The sequence below is a fragment of the Lynx rufus genome, unplaced genomic scaffold, assembly GCF_022079265.1.
Source record: "Lynx rufus isolate CCGP_SWC_20201006 ecotype Redwood Valley unplaced genomic scaffold, mLynRuf1.p SCAF_4, whole genome shotgun sequence".
NCBI lineage: Eukaryota > Metazoa > Chordata > Mammalia > Carnivora > Felidae > Lynx > Lynx rufus.
Window position 1 is genome coordinate 123,466,782 of NW_025814856.1, and position 22,436 is coordinate 123,489,217.

Below are 22,436 nucleotides of genomic sequence, written 5' to 3' on the forward strand. Positions count from 1 at the left end.
CTATATGAAAACATCCTGCTGTGGGTGGTAAGGGATGTGGGGACTTGGCTGGGGGCAAATGATTTGGAACAAATGCTTGGCTTTGAAGATACCAGTGTTCCTGGTGGGACGCCAGAAGCATCTATGACACGGGCACTTCTGACTTTCCCCACAGACATTCAAAACACACACCTTCTTGATGGAAATAGGCCAACTGTTCCCTTTCTACTCCGAGGTCTTCTCATCCCAAGTCCCCCATGGACTTGGAGTCCATGCCAGAGACATGAGGCTTCCTTCAGAACACCAAACATTTTATTGAAAGGCTCTTATATGCCGGGTCTTGCACGAAGCATCCCTAATAATTTTAATAGTTTAAAGAGTAATAAGTAGGAAAACACTTCTCCCTCCACAGTGATGTTGCTGTTTGATGGCTTTTCTTCCTTGCCCACCACTTCATTCATTCTACGTCTCTGGAATCCCTAAATTTACAAATAAGCATCTTCCATGCCCACCTGACACCTTGTGAGTGGGTAAGTCAGGTACTTCACAGTTTGGTGGGACAAAGTCAAAGAAAATCAGCCCAGAGTAGCCTGTAGCCAACCAGAAAGGAAAGAAATATTTACCGAGAAATGCTGTTTCTCTACCCTCTCCTTTTTGCCTGTTAACTATTTGTTAAGCCAGTGACAAAGATCCACCTTAAAAGGCCCGTGGCTTTTTAACACAGGGTGCCTTTGGCAATCCTGAGACTGTAGTGCACTATATCCCTGGAATGAATGCAAATTTGGTTTAGAACCTGGCAGAGAACTCCTTGCAAATCAACATCACTAGCTAGCCTCGTCAGGTAAATGTGATTCAATAAGGAGAGGGTCCATGGTGCTCTATATCTGACAGGAGAAAGACAAAAGTCTGGTATGGTTAATCACCCTTCATGTTCACACCAGGTAATTTAAAAATTATTCTAACATCTCTTGCACTTTGGTGATTTGTTTTTCTTCCTTTTCACTTTTCCTTTTCCTTTGCCTGCCTGCCTTCCTTCCTTCCTTCCTTCCTTCCTTCCTTCCTTTCCTTTCCTTTCCTTTCCTTTCCTTTCCTTTCCTTTCCTTCTTTCTTATTTCTTCAAATCAGTCATTTGGCAAGTTTATATACTTTGTTCTCAGGAAAGGCTGATTATGGAAAGCAGGAAGTTTTGCCTTGGGAAAATGAATGAATATGCTTATAGAAACTTGTGATTGAATATGTAGGAAATAGAGCTATGGGTGGTGGCTGGGTAACAGGTAGCATTATTTTACCTGGTGTGCTTTGATTGCTCTGTTCCTTTCTCTTCTGTAGAAGATACCAAACAAGCAAGTATTCAGCAGTGGCTGGACTCTGGATTCTTGTAAGTGTTTCTTCATGCCCTTACACATTTCTCTTCCAAAGATCCTTGCAAACAATGTGGATAGCTCTGCTGGGGCAAGGTGTGACAGGTAGGGATTTTCATTTTAACTGGGTGCATGAAGGATGGCTCCATTGTTACAAAAGTTATATATCAATTTTATTTTTTTTTTATTTTTATTTTTTTTTAAATTTTTTTTTTCAACGTTTATTTATTTTTGGGACAGAGAGAGACAGAGCATGAACGGGCGAGGGGCAGAGAGAGAGGGAGACACAGAATCGGAAACAGGCTCCAGGCTCTGAGCCATCAGCCCAGAGCCCGACGCGGGGCTCGAACTCACGGACCGCGAGATCGTGACCTGGCTGAAGTCGGACGCTTAACCGACTGCGCCACCCAGGCGCCCCTATATCAATTTTAAAGTACACAATAGAATACTGTTCCAGTTCCTGGCTGTTGATTGGTTTTAAAAAGCCCTCCCATAATAAAGCCTAGCTCTGCATTTACTCTCATCTGTTTAATTAAATTGCAATTTAGTATAATTGAGTTGTACACATAGTTTGACTCGCAATATTTTTGTTTCTTTATAGGGTCTCTGTAAATGAAAACTTTCAGCAAGACATCGACCACACTGGTAAGACAAGAGAACCAGAAGCAGTTAAGCTTTGTGGACCTGAGTAGATTTATTAAAATGTCTGTGTGAATAAATCTTCTTAAAATGAGATTATTGGAGCTTACTAGAAATGGAACAGATCTCAAAAACCACCCAGCTCAATTGCTTTGTTTGATATATAAATCTGAGGCTCAGAAAGGATAGGGGGTTACCCAGCAGCAGCAGGTTGGGGGCTGCAAACCAGGACTCTTGCCACATCATTAGCTCAGACTCTACCAGAATGCTCACTGGGTCCTATGAAGACATTTTGTAAGGATATAATTATGGAAATGCAATTGCTTTAACTTTTCCTCATGCTGTATTGTACTTCTATGTTTAAATCTAGTTTCTTTCTCTTCTTCAGTCTCAAAGTTATATCCTCTCTTCCTAATGATGCACTTGTTCTCAAAAAGAACAATATTGAATTCTATGGCAAACAGTGCAAGTATGTATTTCTGATGCAGAACATATATCACACCTGTTACACTGACATGTGATAAGAACATTATAAAAAGAAAACAAAATTAATTGCAGATCTCACAGTTTCCATATTCTCTAAATGAAATAATGTATTTCATAGAAATACAATCATAAAATGCACTCACCGACTGACTGTTAGTCTGTGGAGCATGCGATGCTTGATCTCAGGGTTGGGAGTTTGAACTCCATGTTGGGTGTGGAGATTACTTAAAAATAAAATCTTAAAAAAATAAATAAAAGGCACTCACATTTTAAGTGCTGCTCAGATAGGAATATAAAACAAGTCCTGGCAATTATAAATGAAAGGCAACACTGACTACAAGATACTTTCTGATTTCATAGATGTTAAAATGTGAAAAAAAAAGTGTGTTTTAAAATTGGCAAAATGCCATAAATAATGTATGTAAAAAATGACATAAATTAGGAGTTTAATGATTAGAGGGGAAAACTATTAGTTTAATGGTTACTTGACTGGTTTTCATTATTTCACTTCCTCCACTGACATCTTCAATTAAGATTGACCATTGGTTACAAACCAGTTTAAATTTGGGACTTTTTTACTTAATAAAAACAAAATAATACAGTAACAACAGCTAGGTATATCATTGAAATTTCCTCCTTTTCCAAGCTGCTTTGGACTTGGAAGTTCCACGATCCCCAAATCTCTGAAGATGTTTGCCAATAAACCGAATTTAAGTATCTGTTTACAATAGTGCAGAATCAAGAAAAGGCAAGAACTTAAGAACTATAGCCAGCGTGAGATGTCAGATATCACTGATGTTTCATCTTGCCCGGGTCATGGTGGGAGGCCTGGAACCCACTCTGGAGCTGCCAGTAACTGTTTTATTAAAAGCGTCACTGGGGAGCCTGGGTGGCTCAGTCGGTTGAGTGTCCGACTTCGGCTCAGGTCATGATCTCACAGTCTGTGAGTTCGAGCCCCGCATCGGGCTCTGTGCTGATGGCTCAGAGCCTGGAGCCTGCTTCCGGTTCTGTGTCTCCCTCTCTCTCTGCCCCTTCCCTGCTCATGCTCTGTCTCTCTCTGTCTCAAAAATAAATAAAAACATTAAGGAAAAAAAAATTAAAAAAAAAAAGCTTCACTTCCTAGAAATTAAAGACAACCATGGTCTTTCCACCTCTGAATCAAGTCAATGAACTGTAAAGGCACATACAGGAGGTGCAGAGCTGGAGGAAAGAAGGGATAGCGATCAGAAACACACAGTTCCCATTTGCCAAGTCCTTTATCTTCAGTGAGGTTTTTAATAATAGTGGAAGGGCTTATTACAAGTTTAATTGAGCCTTCATTTTTACAAAGCCCTTTATGATCTATCATATTTTAAACTCAGTCACCTGTGTGGAAACAAGGCTGGTGTTCATCTGAGCTTTGCAGGTGAAGAGTTTGGGCCACAAGGTGATCACAGCTGGTTACAAGAGGGCAAAGGAGCATTAAGTCCAGCATTCTATCAGCCCTCCATGGGCTGGTTTAGCCATGATGAGACCAATAAACATGGAGTTTAGGGAAGCCAAGAGTCATACTGAAAAATGTGGAAACTTGAACGGTATCAGAATCTGGTCATGTGAAGGTCGTGGTGAGGGTGGCAGGGAGAAAATCTGTGGCAAGGTGAAAAGAAACTGAAAGGGGAGAAGAGTAATCCCTACTAGAGGCAAAATCCCATAAAAACTCATGCAATCCTATGGCACCTGGGCGACTCGGTGGGTTAAGTGTCTGACTTCTGTTCAGGTCATGGTCTCCTGGTTCGTGAATACAAGTCTCGCATTGAACTCTCTGCTGTCAGCGCAGAGCCTGCCTTGGATCTTCTGTCTCCCTCTCTCTCTGCCTCTCCCCTGCGCGCGCTCTCTCTCTCTCAAAAATAGATAAACCATTAAAAATAAATAAATAAAAAATAAATAGGTAGATAGATAGATGATAGATAGGTAGATGATAGATAGATAGATAGATAGATAGATAGATAGATAGATAGATAAGAAGCCCTCATGCAATCCTAGTATGATGCAGAGTGGTGCATTAGTTCCTGGGGCAGCTCTAACAAATTACCACACACCTGGCAGCCTCAAACAGAAATTTATTGTCTCAAAGTTCTAAAGGCTGAAGTCTGAAATCAAGGTGTGTCAGCCAAGGTCATTCTCTTTCTAAAGGTTCAAGAGAGGAATCCTCCCTTGCCCCTTCCTAACTTTAGGTAACTCTCAGAAATCCTTGACATTTCTTGGCTTGTGATGACATCCTTTCCATTCTCTGCCTCCATATCCACATGGCCACTTTTCCCTGTGGGTCTTCTTTTCTCTTTTTTTAAGGACATTAGTCATTGCACTTAGGACCCACCCTAATCCAGTATGGCCTCATCTTTACTAATTGTATCTACAAAAACCCTATTTCCAAATAAAGAACACATTCTAAAATGAGATATCAGATACGGAAATTAAATTCAACTCACTACAAGTAGAATTTATTTTAAGGCTGTTTCCTTCATTGGTCACCCCTGAGGCTTTTATACTTTGAAGTAGGAATAAGATTCAAGTGTCTGCTCATCTTATAGGTGACCCAGTGACTCCCAGAGAAGTCAGGTGGGCCTCTAGGTCTCAAACTGAGCCCCAAATAAAATGGGACAGGGGATGGCATAAGGCTTCAGTGGACCTATTGCTGAATTCCTTCTGAATTTTGAGATGACCAAGGTGGGGTGCTATCCTCTTATGGTGACTCTTGGGCTTTCCTGCTGCTCTGTGTCTACCCAAAATCTCATTTTTATTAAACTGGAATCTGACTGGCCCATTTCACATCGTGTTGAACACCATTACGCCAGGTAAAGCCATGAGCCCTTGGCACTTCCGTCTCTTTATCAGTAGAACCGGGAGGGGAAAGAAATGAAAACACGTGAAGGCCACACAGCTAGGTACTTTACATAAGTTATCTCATTTTCCCCAACCATCTTCCGAGGTAAATATTACCATTACTAACTTTTGCAAGAAAGAAAATGAGACTCAGAAAGGTTAAGTAACTTGCCCAAGGTAGCCCAGTCAGTAGACAGGAGGGTCAAGATTTGAACTTGGATCTGTCTAACTCTGTAGCCATGTTGCCTCTCCAGAGGACTGGTTCGATTTACTGTTACTATATGTGCTATGCATGGAAACCCCTGGGAGGAAAGCCCTGCATCAATGTCCTTGCCAGAAAAATCAAAGTGTGAGCATCATGGCTAATGTCACCGACATTTACTTCTCTCTCCAGGTCTTCTGGCTCTTGTGCATCAGCCTTCAGAGCCACAACACAGTCCTCCAGAATTTAAAAGTCTTAGAGTAAAACTAATTTTTGAAGTCAAGCGAGTATCTACGGAAATGTAAAATAACCATATCTGTATCCTAAAGTAAAAAAGACACATCAAATAATTCCTCTGGAAAGCCACATGAAGATAGGCTGGCTGCTTGCATCCCAAGTCTCATTAAAGTACTTCACGAAGAATGCTCTCTCACTGTCTGCCCTGTCTTCTGACAAATATTTGGGCATTTTAGCTAAGGGGTCTGGCAGTCTTCTTTTTAAGTATCTCCAGAGCATTGTCTGCTCCAGGCACATGGATAACTTACAGGGAACACCCTTATGGAAATCCCTCAAATTTTTTTGTCTTTTTTCTGTCTGAGAACCTCCACCGATGGTGAAGATCAACCCCTCTTCGTGGTCACCAACTGCGCACACAAACACAAGTTTGATTCTCAGTTTGCCCTCAGTGAGGATCCATGGGCCTGCCTTCTTATAGCCACAAACCCAATAGGACATTCAGAACCTCTTTGGGGTCAGTTGGGGTGCTAAAGAAACATGGTTATGAGTGTCAAGGTCTCTCTTCTCAGGTTTCTGACTCATTCTTAATCCCAGATTCCATATTAAAACTGTGTATAAGGGCGCCTGGGTGGCGCAGTCGGTTAAGCGTCCGACTTCAGCCAGGTCACGATCTCGCGGTCCGTGAGTTCGAGCCCCGCGTCAGGCTCTGGGCTGCTGGCTCGGAGCCTGGAGCCTGTTTCCGATTCTGTGTCTCCCTCTCTCTCTGCCCCTCCCCGTTCATGCTCTGTCTCTCTCTGTCCCAAAAATAAATTAAAAAAAAAAAAGTTTAAAAAAAAAATAAAACTGTGTATAAGAAAGCCTGGGGAGAGGAACTAGTTTCTGGTAAACCCATTCCCACCACTGAAGAACAAATTAGACATCAGCACCGTCGCCCAGTTAGAGTGCATTGGCGTTATCCTGGGGGACAGACACCTACACCGATGCGTGTGCCACATTATATAATGTACACTTACTTGTTTACCAACACAGCCAAGAATAACTTCGAGGGAAAAAAAAAAAAAAAGAAAAGAAAAAAACCAGAACCAACTCCTACAGCAAAGAAACAGTTTTTGTCAAAGATCTGCTTGGAACCATCGATTACTTGATGGGTGGTTAATTCATTTGTCCTTTTAATATTTAGATACTTCTCCAATCCCCAGAGAAATCTTTGAAGCATAAACTTACACCTTTCCGGAAGGAACTCATTAAATAAGAACTTACAGAATCAAATTCTAAAGCCTGTGGTCTATAAGATGAGGTCAATGTAAATCCAGTTAAACATGATAGATGCTCCCTAATGCTTATCAAACAAAAGCACTTAGAGCAAAGAACTGAGCTAGGGGAGAATGCAAAGATGTAGAATGCATGGCTCCTGCTCTTACTTATATCACTCTGACTTCCCAGGACCATTGCAATCTGAATACAACCTGGGCCAGCTTTTCACAAGACCCTCTCGTCTCAGCCCCTCTCATTGCCATCCTAATTCTTGATCTTTCTTCATCTAATTCCTCCTGTCCTAAAATCTTTCCTGTTCTGTTCTCCTCTTGCCCTTCTTTTGAGGCCTGATTCAGGTCCCATATTCTCTATAAGGCCCTTCCTGACATCTGCACTAAAAGACTCAATTTTTGTCTGAACACCGGTCACGTCCACGAAGGGTTCTGCCCATATGGCACTTGGTGCTGCCTCAAATTATTAGGGAGAGGACTCACTGACAAAATTGTAAATCCCACTGAGGTAGGAATTATCTCTAACACATCTGATTTCCCCAAAGCTAGCCAACAAAAGATCTTAGTAAAACTGGTCCATAATGAAGCTGATGTGAGTCATATTGGGAAATTTTCAAGGAAGAGAGACTTGGGCTAGTCAAAGAGCAATACGTTTTAGAAGAAAACAAAGAGGCAAAGGAAAACAATGCCACTTGGTTCAAGGAGCTTGAACAAAGGCACGGAATGAAAAGAAAACCAAATGTGTGCAGGAAAACATAGAAAAGGTGGTCAGATTAGAGAAATGGTTTCATGCTGGGGAGCAAAGGTGGAAATTTTTTCTGGTAAAAAAGGTGTTGTCAGGTTATAAATGCCTTAAAATCCAGAAAGAAGGAATCACACTTGATGTGTTAAGATCATCTCAGGTTCCAAAGGAGAGGTAGTTGTAATTGGGGTCTGTATTGAGTAGGATTTGGGGACCGTATCTTTGGTCATGAATAGTTAGTGATGGCTGCCACAGGTGCAGTGCTGGGGAATTGAAGTCCATATGTGACAAACGTGCTATCTCTACACTAGTGAGTTATGCATGATTTCTGAGAAGAGAAATGACAAATTCCAGTGTTTATCCTGCCCACTTTGGGAAGACGCCGTTGTGAACTCATGAACTCGGGGTGTCATGAGGGTGTGGGCTGTGTGTCAGCAGTGGAATGGAGAGGGGGAGTCAACTGCATCCAGAGAAGAAGCAGATACGTGGGTGAGGAAGAGCAAAGCATTACAGTTGGCTTTAAGGTTTTTGAGCATGAATGTCAGGGAGAAAGAAGAACCTTTTATTTTGTAAGCATATAGACTGCGATTATTTGCAAACTGAGACAACTCAACCCCGCTGACTGCCTCTACCAAGTGTCTTGGGCATGCAGGAGTTAAATACACAGAAAGCTGCAGAACGCTATTATTTTAGAGCCCTGTGAAAATGTAATTTGATTAGTCTATTGGACGATATTCCAAAGAACCAAATGTCTTCCATGAATCAGTCAGAAATGCTTAGGAAAACCAAAATAAAAAATGCTTTCTAAGCCAATAAAGGTGCTAATTAGTGCCTTCTGCATATCTCACTACATCTTCTCCAGTAATACATTTTGCAGGGTTAAGTGCATGTCTGCTGCTTCAGATGGCAGAAGTCCACCTAACAGTAGGGAGGGTGGCTGGAGACTCAAGTATCTAAAAGGGAATCAGAACCGGCGTTTAACCCATGCAATGGGATGTATTGAGTAGAGCAGAGAACTCTTTTTCTTGCTTTAATTCTCTTCCAAATCAACCCTTATAAAACCTAGGGAGAGTAGGACCTTACTTTTTCTTTCTTTCTTCATCCACCGTTGAGTCTGGTTTTTAAAAAAACCTAATAAGGGTATCCTAGAAGGAAAAATAAATTGGAGAAAATATCAAGACCAAGCAACTGGAGAAGAAAGAAGGACTTAAGGAGATCGTAGCCAGTAGGGATTTACGTGGTAGATACAGACACATCTATAAGTGTTTCGTTTTCTGCTGGGGCAGCCTCAAGCGTGGTGCCTACAGAAACTTGAAGATATGCAGGGTAACAGGAATTTGTCCCATTATGGCATTCCCTAGGTGTCAAATTCTTGATGTGGTCCGAGGTAGCTGACTCCAGTGCTTCCGGGAGCTGGGCAGGTAACTGCTAATGAACCAAGCAAGCAGGGCAGAGAGAGACTGCGGAGAATCGCAGAACACGTGGGCTCCAACAGATCGCTCCCTGAAGAGATCTGGGATTGATACTGCTGTATCTTCTGAGTTTTAAGGAAATTCTAGGAATCTCGGTGCAGGGGAGAACTGGGCTACCAGCTTGTGCCTCTCGGTTCAGGTTCCTTATTGAATATAGGCAAAGGGAACAAGAACCCTGACAAGCCCAGGAAGTTTATCTTGCAAATTAGCAAACTGGAAAACAACAGCAACAACTATACTTGAACTAAAACCAAAAAGACCCTCCAATAGGCAAGGAATAATAGTTTCTTACTGTCCCATTAGTCTCTCAACTGCCTGGTTCCAAATGCTTGAGAGGTATGGAGTAGATTTATATTGTTCACCCCATATGACTTGTGTGGCTGAGTTACATTTGTTTTGTAGGGCAGACATTCATTGCAGCCATACTCTCACTACCTTTCAAAATTGTAGTTGTGTATTCTGAGCTTAGTTAAGAACTCACTGTTTACTCACACCTCAGTGATATGCCTTGAGTCCTTATCCTTCCAAGACTATATGTTCCTTTTCCATCCAGCAGGGTCACTGAGCCCTTGTAACAACAGATGAAAACTATAAGTGTTATTTCCATATATCAAATTTGGCATTCAGAGGCAAGTTCGTGGATACCTTGAGAACTGTTTCTAGTCTCCTCCCCAGACAAGAACTCTGGCTCCACACTGAAGAGCCGTTTATTATTTTCAGGCTCTTTTTTCATATGTTTCAATCATATAGGTTTGTTGTTGTTGTTTTTAATTTCTCCCACATGCATTATATTTCTTATGGTGAAAAACTTCACTTTCTTATGGAAGTGCTGAGTGGCAACATTTCCAGTGTGATACGTGTCACATGTTCGTACTCGGGAAAGCACCCGGGAGAGCCACCGTGAGAGGAAATGAGAAGGTTGGTAAACTTCTGGAAGCACCAGCCCGAGTTCTGAATGTTGCCCGGGCAGCCAGCAGCCACAGCATTACATCATCACTCCTGCTTACCATAACCACAACGCATCCTAAACGGGCCTCCGCCTCCCAATATCAGCTCTTCTATTCTGCCCTCAGCACCACTAACAAGGCAAATGGACCTTCCTCATCCTCTCTCTCCCATTAATTTGTTTGCTCAAAAATCTTCTCTGGTTTTCCAGGTAAACTCCTCTTTCTGCTTTTCAAATAAGTTACAGGACATTCTGCTGGCAGTGTGGTGTTTTGAAAAGCAACAATAGCAACAAATAAAAATAAGCTGTGACATCCTGCTGGCCACGGAAAATTTATTTAATCTCTCTGAGCCTCAATTTGGCTCTCTATTAAGGAGAGATTCATAATACCTATTTCCTTGGTATGTTGTAAGAATTAAGAGAGGTGCTGCATGCAACATGCTTAGCACACTGCCTCATTAATTTATTATTTAATGTTAAATAGTAACTGTTATTGCTATAATCAATAATAAAGGTAATGATAAATTCCTGGATCTGCTACTTTTGAACGTGTGATCACGGGCTCATTACTCAACTTCTGTGATCTGTTTCCTTATCTGAAAAATAAGGATAGGTCCTAAATTTTAAGAGTGTTGTGAGGATTAAGAGATACAAATGCATGGAAGATGGTCAACAAATGCTGGGTCCTTCATGTATTTTTTTTGCCTGTCCCCACCCTTGCTCCTTGACCTTGTGGGCCATGAGAGAGTATTCCAAAATGGCCTATGATCCCTTCTGAATAGCCCTATCACTGTGCTTTGCATTTGCTACAGACCCTCTTGGTGCATGGCAACACCTCTTTCCATCCATCAAATTTTACCCATTCTTAAAAATCCAAGATAGTATCTCCATGAAACCTTGGCCAACTACTCCATTTGCCACTGACTTCCCTCTCGACCAAGCAAGTACATTTCTTCAAGTGGTCATCACACAATTTAGCCATTCATTACATTCTGTCTTGTTCACTACAGAGATGCTTTGTACCTCATGCACATACAATCTCGGATATGGAAATCGATCCCATGTTAATTCGTCTGAGGACTAGAAAATCTCCTATGGGACAAAAGGAGATTAAGCTCATGTCCCCTTTTGTTTGTTGCAGTTTCTGTGCGTGAACAAGGGATGGTGTGCATGACCGTGACGGACTACATGAGGTAGGTGTCAGTGTCACTCTGCTCCAGTATCTGACAGCCACAGTTTTCATAAATGAAAGGGAAGTGAGGAGCTTTCTTAACAATGCCATGGATCTTGGGATTTTGTCACTGGTTTACCCACAGCACCTGGAACACTTTCACTAGCCTTGAGAGAAATAGAGGTTCTTTAAATGTCATGAAGCAGTGAGCACAATAAACGAACAAATGCTGGCTTGGAGGGAGGATTTAATTAAAATATATGCATAAAACACATTTGACTGTAATACGAGTGTTCAAAAGGACCTGTTCATGAAATAGTTGCATCTGTATTCTCACACTGTCAATGTTAGTCATCATCGTGCTATTTGCTGGGCAATAATACAGTTGACCTTTGAACAACGCGGCTTTGAACTGTGTGGGTCCACCTATATGCAGACTTTTTTTTTTTAATTCAAGAATAATTAGCATACAGTGCTGGTTTCAGGTGTACAACATAAGGATTCAACAATTCCATACATTTCTCAGTGCTTGTCATGATAAGTGTACTGTTAATTCTATTTCCCCCATCCCAGAACCCACCTCCACTTTGGCAACCACCAATTTGTTCCCTGTATTAAAGAGTGTGTTGGGTTTTTTTTTTTAATTTGTCTTCATTAAATTAAATTAAATTTCTTTTAATTTTTAAAATTTTTCTTTGTTTATTTGTTTTGTTTCTTAAATTACACACATGAATGAAATCATGTGGTATTTGTCTTTCTTTGGCTGATTTCACCATGCAGATTTTTTTTAAAGTACAATACAGTACTGTAAATGTGTTTTGCTTTTGATTTTTTTTCTGTAGGCTACTTTATTGTAAGAACACAATATATTATATATAACATATAAAATATGTAATTGACTGTTATCAGTAAGGCTTTCGGTGAACAGTAGGCTATAAGTAATTCTGTTTTAAGGGAGTTAAAAGTTATATGTGGAGAGGCACCTGGGTGGCTGGGTCAGTTAAGTGTCCGACTCCTGATATCAGCTCAGGTCGTGATCTTATTGACATGAGATCAAACCTGAGTGTGCTGAGCATGGAGCCTGTTCTGGATTCTTTTTCTCCCCCTCTCTCTGCCCCTCCCCTATTCTCTCTCTCTCTCTCAAAAAACAAAGCAAAACAAACAAAAACCAAACAAACACAAAAACACAACAGAGAAATAAACGTTAGAAAAACACCAAAAGTTATTTGTGGATTTTTGACTGTGTGGGGGGTCAGCACCCTTAACCCTCACGTTGTTCAGGGGTTAACTGTACATAAAATTTCCAATGTTAAGTAGAAAGCAGTCAGATTCTCTTAATATGAGAATAGAGACTAGGTCTCAAAGCAGTGCTCAACAGTGGCAGCAGCATGACCTCAGAACTTAATAGAATTGCAAATTTTCAAGCCCAATCCCAGACACTCTGAATCAGAAAATCTCAAGGTGGGGTTCAGAAATCTGTGTTTTTGCAAGCCCTTCAGGGGATTCTGAGAAATACCCTCGTGTAGGTATCCTGTGCCAGTGGTATAGAAGGTGAGCTTTTTGACTCTGAGAACTCTGCTTCCATGCCTCAGCCACCCTTGCGTGTTTCAAGATAATTCCAACTAGTTGAAAACCAAATACTCAATACTGTGTCCCTCTGACTCCTACCAATTCACAACTTTTCTATTTGGTCATAGTTTTTCCTTCTTAGCAGATTATTTTTGCTGCTTATAGAGTCATAGAGCCACAAAGGACCCCAGAAATCTCTCAGACAACTTTCTCATTTTGTTGAAGAGGAAAATGAAAGCCAAGGTCAGTGACTCACTCCTGCTCTCGTGGCTTGATCAGAACTGTGACTATACATGGATTCTCCTGGATCCAAGGCCAGGGCAGTTTCTGGGTGGCTTTGCTGAGCATTATAAAGGAAAGTAATGCTTACAGACCCCGAATGAAACAGAAATATGGCAGGCTTAATACAAACTGAGGTGAGGCAATAAATGAAAGGATATCTTTTGCCTCTCTCCAGGGCTCCCAGCAAGTTCAACCATCTGTTAAAATCAGGGTCTTTATTATTCAGAAACATACACGTTCTCAGCCCTAATTGCTTCTCTTGCTCTCTTCTCAGAGAAGCAATTGAACAAAGAGGCAAAGGACAAAATCTGGGCAAGGACTAAGGAAAATTCAGGATAACTTGGTCTTCTAGGGAAAGTGAGATCTACATTGTATTCTTTGATAAATTCCCATTTTGTGCCAATTGGCTGTTACAACTGAGGCTCAATGAATCAGTGGTACATCAGAACAATATAAAACTGAACTATATGATAACAGGGGCTCATTCTGTTTGGAAGTGCTTTCAAATGACTTGCAACGCAGGCCCATTTAGCTAGAGTGTCATTGGTTTTTGTGGTGGGGGAGGAGCCAGTTACTGTTGCATATGGGTGGCCACAGGAGACAGCATTTAGAGATTGTTAACCATGCACTATGGAATCCGTCACCGTTATGGGAATTAATAGGGAGTCACTTCAGTAACCGTTCGCCGTACCTCTTTCATCACATAATTTTAACTTCTTTGGAAAGTTGGTGCCTAGCCGAGCTGTGTTCCTGATAGGTTCCCCAATGATTTGCCATCTGTCAAAAGTGAGACATTCTGTCACCTTTATAATGAGCACTAGCGGGCACCTAACACTTAAATTCTCACACCTTCTGTAACACAACGCTCTTGGAAACAGGAGCACCTTCTCCACTGCATGCTCTCTCTTCTCCAAAGGTGCAGCCATTAGAGATTATTAGAAATGAGGAGGAAATGCAAATGTTTGCTCTGGAAGGGAAAGAGTCACAATGATCTCCCAGGGGACTATCTAAATCAACACATCTCATCATTGGTATTTTCCCCCACTGTAGATCTCTGCATCCATTTTCAGAAACTCCCACCCTTTCTAGAGGGACCAGTTTCAACTCTTGCCATTCTACTGCAAGTATACCACAAAGGTATGTGATTTCCAGGCACTTTTCATCCAGAGAAATCATTCTGTACAACTGTGGATTTCATGAAATTATAAATAGGCATTTGAGAAATAACCTGTTGAATGAATGGATGAGAGAATGAATAAAGGATTTCAAAACTCTGATTCACAAGCACGGTGTAAAAGAGTCAGGGAGATCAAGCTAAGTATCTGCCAATGGGGAAATGGTCCAACAAACTAACGGCCCACCCATTTTATAGAATTCTATACAGTGATAAAAGGAATAGGCAGAAAGAACTATATATACTAACTTAGAACGATCTTCAAGTCATATTTTTGAGGGGAAAAAGTAAGATGCAGAAAGATATGCAGTAGGGTATGCTACTATTTATAGATCAAACAAGTGAAAACTATAAAGCATATATGTAATATAGAAAAATATATGGAAGTGTACAGATAAATTTAGTAGGAGGGGAGTCAGGATTGGTGGGGATAATGGCCAAGGGGAAAGAAACCTTTATGTGTAATATAATGTTTTGACAATGTGAATATATTTTATGTATTTCTTACATAATTAAATGTAAACAAGAAGAGTTAATGATATTAAAAATGTTTAGTGACAAATCAATCAATCAATACATTCTGAGACATGAGATTGTGAGCCTTTAGAAGGCAGAACTATGTCTTTGTTCCTTTTTGCACCTTGGGTGCCTAGCAGAGGGCCTAGAACATGACAAATGTTCAATAAATATTTGTGTAAATGGGCAGGATAAATATTTGTACTATGAGGACAATATGATAACAGACTAAATCTTTCATACACGAGTTAGATTTCTCCCAAGAATTTTTTTTCTCCCTCAAAACATTTTTATTTGGGGGTGTCAAGTGTTTGGTATCCCCAGTTCTTCAGTTCTTTCCAATGATTAAGATATCTGAGCTGAACCATTTAAGCCCCACAGTAAGAGTTTTTGGCTTATCTTTTCTTCCTTGATCGAATCAGGAGGCAAAGCCCCAGATCTCTATGTCACATAAGAAAGTGTAAACGTGATGTTGAGTAATGTGCGGTAAGTGGGCCTGCCCAGCGAGACTACAGGTGGCTGTTGTTAAATGTGTGAATGGCTAAATACATGAATTGTAATTAACCCAATTTAAATGATGAAGTCATGAAAGTAAATCATCCAGACTGTCTCAAATAAGCTCCTTGGTGTTGCATGTAAAGCAGAGGCAAACAGAAACCTGAAACAAAAGAACCAGGCAAACCTAGGAAAACCTCCTCAAAAGTTCTGCTTCCGATGTAATCCATGACTTTTTAAAAAAAGGTCAATAGCACAGTTACCAAGGAGAAGGTCAGTGATTGGGAAGTGGTTAGTATACATAAATATAATTTCCAGAGAACTGAAGTTTATAATTTTAAGTGCCAAAGCTGAGTAAAATGATTTGAAGAAAGCACTTCTTATTTCTCACCCAAGTCACACACACACACACACACACACACACACACACACACACAAATACAGAATATATTTTAATCCGCCTTAGGGACTACAAATTATTATTTGTAAAGATCAGTCCTTGGAGTCTGCATTTAATGACACCCTCAGCAGATTTGTGTAGCTGAGGATGCCCTCAGACTGATTCTCGTTAAAAACATTCTTTTTTGAGTTCTGCTGTTCACAGTTTTGTTTTGTTTTTGTTTTTTTCTGTTTCACATCGCCATGAACTACCATTTCTTTGTGGTTATCAGTGCATCGCTTCTGGTTTCTGTCCCACAGTCTTCCTGCTGTCTCTAACTTAACATTTGCTTACTATGAAGTAGACAGATAAATAAACTCATTGGTCTTGCATAGAAAGTACAGCCAAGCAGTCCCTGAATGGGGTTGTTGGACTATCCTTTAAGTAAGTATATGTGAGTTCTCGTAAATGCACCATCTATTTGCCTATTTAGATTCCTCTTCCATTCAATTTCTAGAAGATTGGGTGTGTGAGGTGACTAGAAAAAAAATGGGTCTTGTTAAATGAACTGTTACTGGATAAAGATATTCATATTTTTACCACAGCATTCCTGAATGGCTGGAATTTTGGGAAAAAGATCCAGTGGAGATTCTCTTGGATCTGGGGTTTGGTGCAGATGAGCCAGACATCTGCACTCAAATCCCAGCCAGATTTCTGGATTGTGGCTCAGCAGCCAGAGGAATCAACAACCAGGTTTTTCTTGAAGCTCAGAAGCAGCGAACGGACATTGAGAACCCGGACTTGTACGGTAAGTGGGGACTGCGTGGTTTCTGAATCTCAGCGATGGGGGTGGTGGCCAGGTGAGCCACAGTATTAGGAGAGACCATATGGGATATGTGTGTAGTGACAGTCACCCCTGTGTTGCAGTGGCTTAGAGCAGAAACGTTTACATGTTGATCACTCTACGCTACGCGTCTGCTGTTGCTCCATGCGCATGTTTGGGGGGAAGATCTGTTGCATATTGTCTTCATATGTAGTCTTGGCCCCATCACCTGGAAGTCACTGGTTGCAATGACAGAGAAAAGGTGGAAATGGAGAATCATACTTGACTCTTACCTCTTTCTGCTCGGAATTTACTCATTGATTTCATTGTCCAAAATCAGTTACATGGCCACACTTAACTCCAAAGGGGTGAGAATGTGCAGTCCTACCATATGTCCAGAAGAAAAAATGCAATACCAGTGGAAAGCACTAATATATGCCATAGCCACTTACCGGGGAGGCAGAGAAACCACGAAGCTTATCACAAGTCGCAAGGTGAAACCTTAATTTCCTCATCTATAAGGCTTAGAATGTTACTTATTCTACCATGAGCCATGAGTGGTAGGTATTAAGCTGTCAGATCTCCAGATTTGAGGATTAACTATACCTAAACCTCTTAGTTATCATACATGCTGCTATTTTTCCCCAGCTGGTGGTCAATGGAATTTTCTCTAGGATGTTACTAGGACGCTCTTGGAATGTGTGCTCAAATAATTTGGGGGAAAGATGCCTTGCAGTTAAACAGGTTTATTTACTTCAGGATTTGTTTAGTATGGTGAAGTGCACTCTCAGTCTCCCAGAGAGGATGCAGTGCAGATTTTTCAAAATCATTTAAATATCAAACCCCTCTTGGAGGAGCGTTGAAGAACATCTCCTCCATGGGATAGAGTTTGCAGAATTCTAGACTGGAGAAAATGCCAAAATGCTGTTTCTGAAATAAGTTCTTTAAATAAATTCATGAAAGTCAAGTGAGATAAAGTGGTTTTCTCAAACAAATATCTTAGATTTTTCATTTTAGTCTCTGTTTCCCCCATTTTCATGTGGGTAAAATGGGTCTCAAAATTTCAGCAATGCAGTTTTTTAAAAAGAGGATGTATCCCCGAAGATGTTGTTAGGAGATGCTTCTTTACATTTTGGAAGAAATTAGTATCATTCTTTGCTGTCTCCTTCTCCAAGCCGCAGGGAGATGCAAGTTCTTTGATCAATTCTTTATTTGGAGACAATAACTCTTATCGGTATTTGAGGAGTGTTTGACTTGAGCTGTAAAGTAAACATTTTATAGATGAAATTGACACACAGATTATAGAAGACCCGGAAGCTGGCCCCTGCTCCTGTGACTGTGCCCACTCTTATTTCCACCACTCAAAACTGTGCTAATAACACACTGTAGCCATTCTCACTCAACACTTACCACTTTTGATTCAAGAAAGCCGAGAAGGTTGAATGTAAAATAAGCAATAATAAAATTAGTTGGTTGGTCCAAAAACAGAAGGGAAAAGTATGTCTTATTCAACATCAATTAAAAAAAGGCTCAAACGTGAAGGGATGAGAATCAATTGGTTCATTGTTCAATCTACCAAAGGCAAAACAAACAAACAAACAAACCACAAAACACCCACTCATCCAACACCGTAAGACTCTGTTCTTTGAATTGACTTACCCAGTTAAATGGATAGATTCCTAGTCTAAGTATAAAAATCTGCTGTAGGATGGATGGATGGCAATCATAAAAATAGAATTATGATTCAGTCATACCCTTGGGCTCACAAAGAAAGATTTTGTTTCAGTTAAAGCTGAATTTAGAGGAAAAATGTAATCAGAATGCTTCTGAAAATATCCAGAACCCAAGATTCCTTTAGATCTTGAAAGAATATCATAATCCTCTATGAAAAGCCCATCACATTTTTTAAAGTAGAAGGATCAGTAGTCAATGTCTTTGCCTTTCAAGTAGAGGGAGCAAGTAGATGCAAGGATGTGCTCACGGAAGAGTCGGTAGTCCTGAGGGTGCAAGCAACAGAACAGAGGAGAGTATCCTTACTCACCAACATGGCCTTTGACATTTGCTGAGCTATGCAACCCTGCATGTTATCACTGGGGTTGAGAAAAGGTTGTGTAATAAAAACAAAATGTTCTGTTTCCATCTTTTTGGTTTTATGATCTGGAGATACCAAAACTATTCTTCACCATTTTCTTTCAAAGTGACAATGTGTCCCCAAATTGCCCTATCCGCACTAGGTCTCTTCCATATGCTAATTAAGTCAATAATTGCACATTGCCTACATGCACCACCCAGAAGGACTTACAAGTTGAGGAGCTGTTTCATTTGAAAAGACAAATGGATTTTCACATTAATGACTATCTTCCCTCGGACAACTGAGGACGATATATTGCCTTCCAGAGTCTTACATATTTATAACTCTAACTACTGTATAGCATTGTGCTTTCACAACAGATGTGGGAAATACATAAGATGGGTATTATTACGCTCATTCTCCTGATGAAGAAACTGTTTACTATGTGCTTGGCATGGACTAAGCACCATATTTCTATTAATTCATCTACTCTGACATCGCACACCCAATGATTGGTTGAACTGGGATTTGGATCCAGGCCTTCTGAGTCCATATTCCATGATCTTTGCACACTGTAGGTGACAGGACAGGTGGAGATGATGGAGGTGATGATTATGGTATCTGCCACCTAAAGCTATGGAAGAATACTCAAGTTCACCTCACGTGAAAGAGCTAGCTTCACTCTTTAACCTTTAGTTTAATATACAATATTAAGATTGATCCTTGCCTATAGTTTTTATGGATTTACACATAAAAACTACAGGCATATATGAGTGTATATAGCTATGCATATTTAACTAAATATAAAAGCTATTAGCTTTCCCCAAGACACAGTGGCATCTTCTTATGTTGAGGTATCACCACCATAATAACCAGTGGCACATAGTGAGAAAAACTTAAGTTTCAAGAGTTTAAGTCCTTCCCATCTTGAAAATCACATGTGTTACCAACCTGTTTAGTTTTTACTACATTCATGCAGCTTCATTGAAAACACCCAGTCTAAAAATTGTGTGTTTCTTGTATCGTTCAGGTCGTTTCCGACAACTAGAGATCCTGGACCATGTAGCCAATGCCTTCTCATCTTTGCTGAATGATGTTAACATCCTGCAGAATAAAGCTGAAGAGAAATATGGAGGGGGAAATGTGCAAGGAACCTCAGTGAGTGAGGCCCAAGAACATCGAAGAAGAATGGGTGGACTTTTTAGGAGAGCTTCAAAGCAGAGTATTGCGAAAGACTGCAGCTCAGAAGTGTCAGAGTCATTGAAGATAAGGGGCAAATTTTCCATTGCCTCTGAAAAATCAGGAGAATATGGAGCAGAATTAGCAGCTGTGACAAACAACCATGACCAAAGTCATTTGTGTCCTTCAGCAGAACACTCGTCTCTCCAAGCCTGTGATGACTTGGTACCTTGTCATTCTCCCCAAGCTCTTCTGGGCAAGCAATGGCCTCACCCATCCACACTGGCCAAGAGGGCTCCTCCTTCCTATATGTCTGAGCGGTCAGTCAAGGACAGAACTCAGAAGGTGAACTCGATCCAAGCTAACAAGCTCAAGAACTTCTCTCGTCTTGCAGGCAAAGTACCAGACTCCTTTGAAATGGAAGAGGTCAGTGTTGTACCTACACACTCAACTTCTAAGGGAAGTAACCATTCCCAAGGCATCTTCTGCTTTCTACCCTCAGTTAACCCCTTCACCTTTCAACCCCTCAGCTTTATATCTTATTGTTCCAAATTCCTGTTTTTAGTCTAAAACATTTAAGGTCATTCTAGCATGCTTCCATCCACTCTAACTTTCCTTGTTTCACCAATGGTCTTTGAGAGCCAGTTCAGCTACTTCCCACTCAGTGAAACTTGCCCACACGTCCACTCTGTATTCTCACAGCCTTGGCAGGGAGAGCTTGTATGGCAGAGACTGTACATGTGTTTCAATGACATCTCCCCTGCTAGTCTGTCAGCTCCTTGACCACCAGGTTTTGTCCACAAGGAGATGTATCTTGGAAATATGTCCCCCGTGACGCCTAATGCAAGGCCTTGCACAAAGAAGTAGGGACCCGGGTTTGGTTTTGATTTTGCAGGACTAGTATTTTATTTGTTTGTTTGCTTTGGAGTTTATCGATATTCACATAACTTGACCTCCATTTCATACATATTTATTCACAACTCTGTCTACCAAGAACTTTTAGCACCAACCTCATTCCTATGCCACTACACCTTTCTGGGGCTGGCCCCCCTTCTTCTGGTGACCACGCAGCTGTCAGCATCAGTCTCAGTCTATGCCACCATGAGTCAACTCAGGAAAAGTATGAATGCATTTGATAGTTATCTCACTGTTGGATTCTCCCGGGACTGCACCGCAGCACAGAGCCTCTTGGCATGGGTCCTGTGGCTTGGCTGAAGTTCACACATCAGTGCCTGCTTGCTTTCATCCTTTTCACCACATCTTATGCAGGCTGATCACCCTATATTTTGTTCTTAAAACACAGGAGTGAAACATGTGATGGGGAAAAGATTATACTTTTACAGACTCTTTCCTCACTTGTTGCTTCTTCACACTGCCTATTTGGTTTCCTCCCCACATCATTTATTTCCCATCTATCCAGGGTCAGAGCTTGGTAACTCCTCAAACTTCTCTTTCTTGACTGGGAGAAGGGCTAAGGAATGTCAGTAAACAAAAGATTTTTTGTCCTATATGTGCATGTATGTATATCTTCACATATTTCACAGTCTGCTCCTTTATCTTCCCCTTCACTCACTCATGCTAATTTTCACCCTCATTTAGATGATACCCTTACATGCACTTCTCAGTCTTTTAAAAATATATATACAGGTTTTCACACATTTCTCTATTCTTTAATATTATGACAAAGGAAGAGCAATTTTTTTTCCCTTTCATCATGTAAATCATTCAGAAGTGGGGCAGAATATTTATATGCAAATCCCAAGGTGGGACCACCTTTCTTAGAAGCCCTCTACAAGCCAGGCGCTCTGATAGTCTCTGGGGTGCAGAACCTGCCAGCAAGGGAACCTCAGTGCAATGGCAGGGGTGGGCACAGTAACACGCAGGGAGAGTGACAGCTCTACCGGTAAACTTTCCTATCACTCTAGACATGTTTGGGACATCTAGGGAGCAGAAAGATAGGTTCTTTTTTTTTTTTTTTTCTTTTTTTTAGTGTTCATTTATTTTTGAGAGAGAGACAGAGACAGAGTGCGAGCGGGGGAGGGGCAGAGAGAGAGAGAGAGACACAGAATCCAAAGCAGGCTCCAGGCTCCGAGCTCTCAGCACAGAGCCTGACGCGGGGCTCAAACTCACAAACCGTGAGGTCATGACCTGAGCTGAAGTCGGATGCTTAACTGACTAAGCCATCCAGGCGCCCCAAGAAGATAGGTTCTTAAACAGCGAACGGGCTGAGAGGATCAAGAAACTTGCAGGAGGTAAGACTTACCCATAACCTTAAAAGAAGAAGAGGAATTAGGTGAATATGCCTATTGGTAGCCCTCCCTATCCCACAAAGATATGAAAATTGCCTCAAAATACGTAGCTGTTGATGATCCTAATATCTATGTATATATGTTTATGTGTATACATGTCTTATGTCAAAAATTATTTCAAGAACCTTAAAATATTAAAAAATAAGAACCTTAAAATATTAGTCTGAATGTAAACCAATAGCCTGCAGATAAATAAAAATTATAAATGGAGAGGGGCGCCTGGGTGGCTCAGTCGCTTAAACGTCCATCTTCGGCTCAGGTCATGATCTCACGGTTT

At 40.9% G+C, this 22,436-nt stretch overlaps 1 protein-coding gene across 1 annotated transcript in view; it reads left to right on the forward strand.

The window, feature by feature from the left end:
- ITPRID1 (ITPR interacting domain containing 1) overlaps nt 1-22,436 on the forward strand; it is a 207,274-nt gene that overhangs the window by 131,718 nt on the left and 53,120 nt on the right. The window contains exons 3-8 of the mRNA XM_047095237.1: nt 1,309-1,357; nt 1,942-1,985; nt 11,333-11,384; nt 14,264-14,350; nt 16,383-16,585; nt 19,702-20,276. Coding sequence (XP_046951193.1) covers nt 1,309-1,357; nt 1,942-1,985; nt 11,333-11,384; nt 14,264-14,350; nt 16,383-16,585; nt 19,702-20,276 — 1,010 coding nt within the window. The remainder of the gene's footprint in view (nt 1-1,308; nt 1,358-1,941; nt 1,986-11,332; nt 11,385-14,263; nt 14,351-16,382; nt 16,586-19,701; nt 20,277-22,436) is intronic.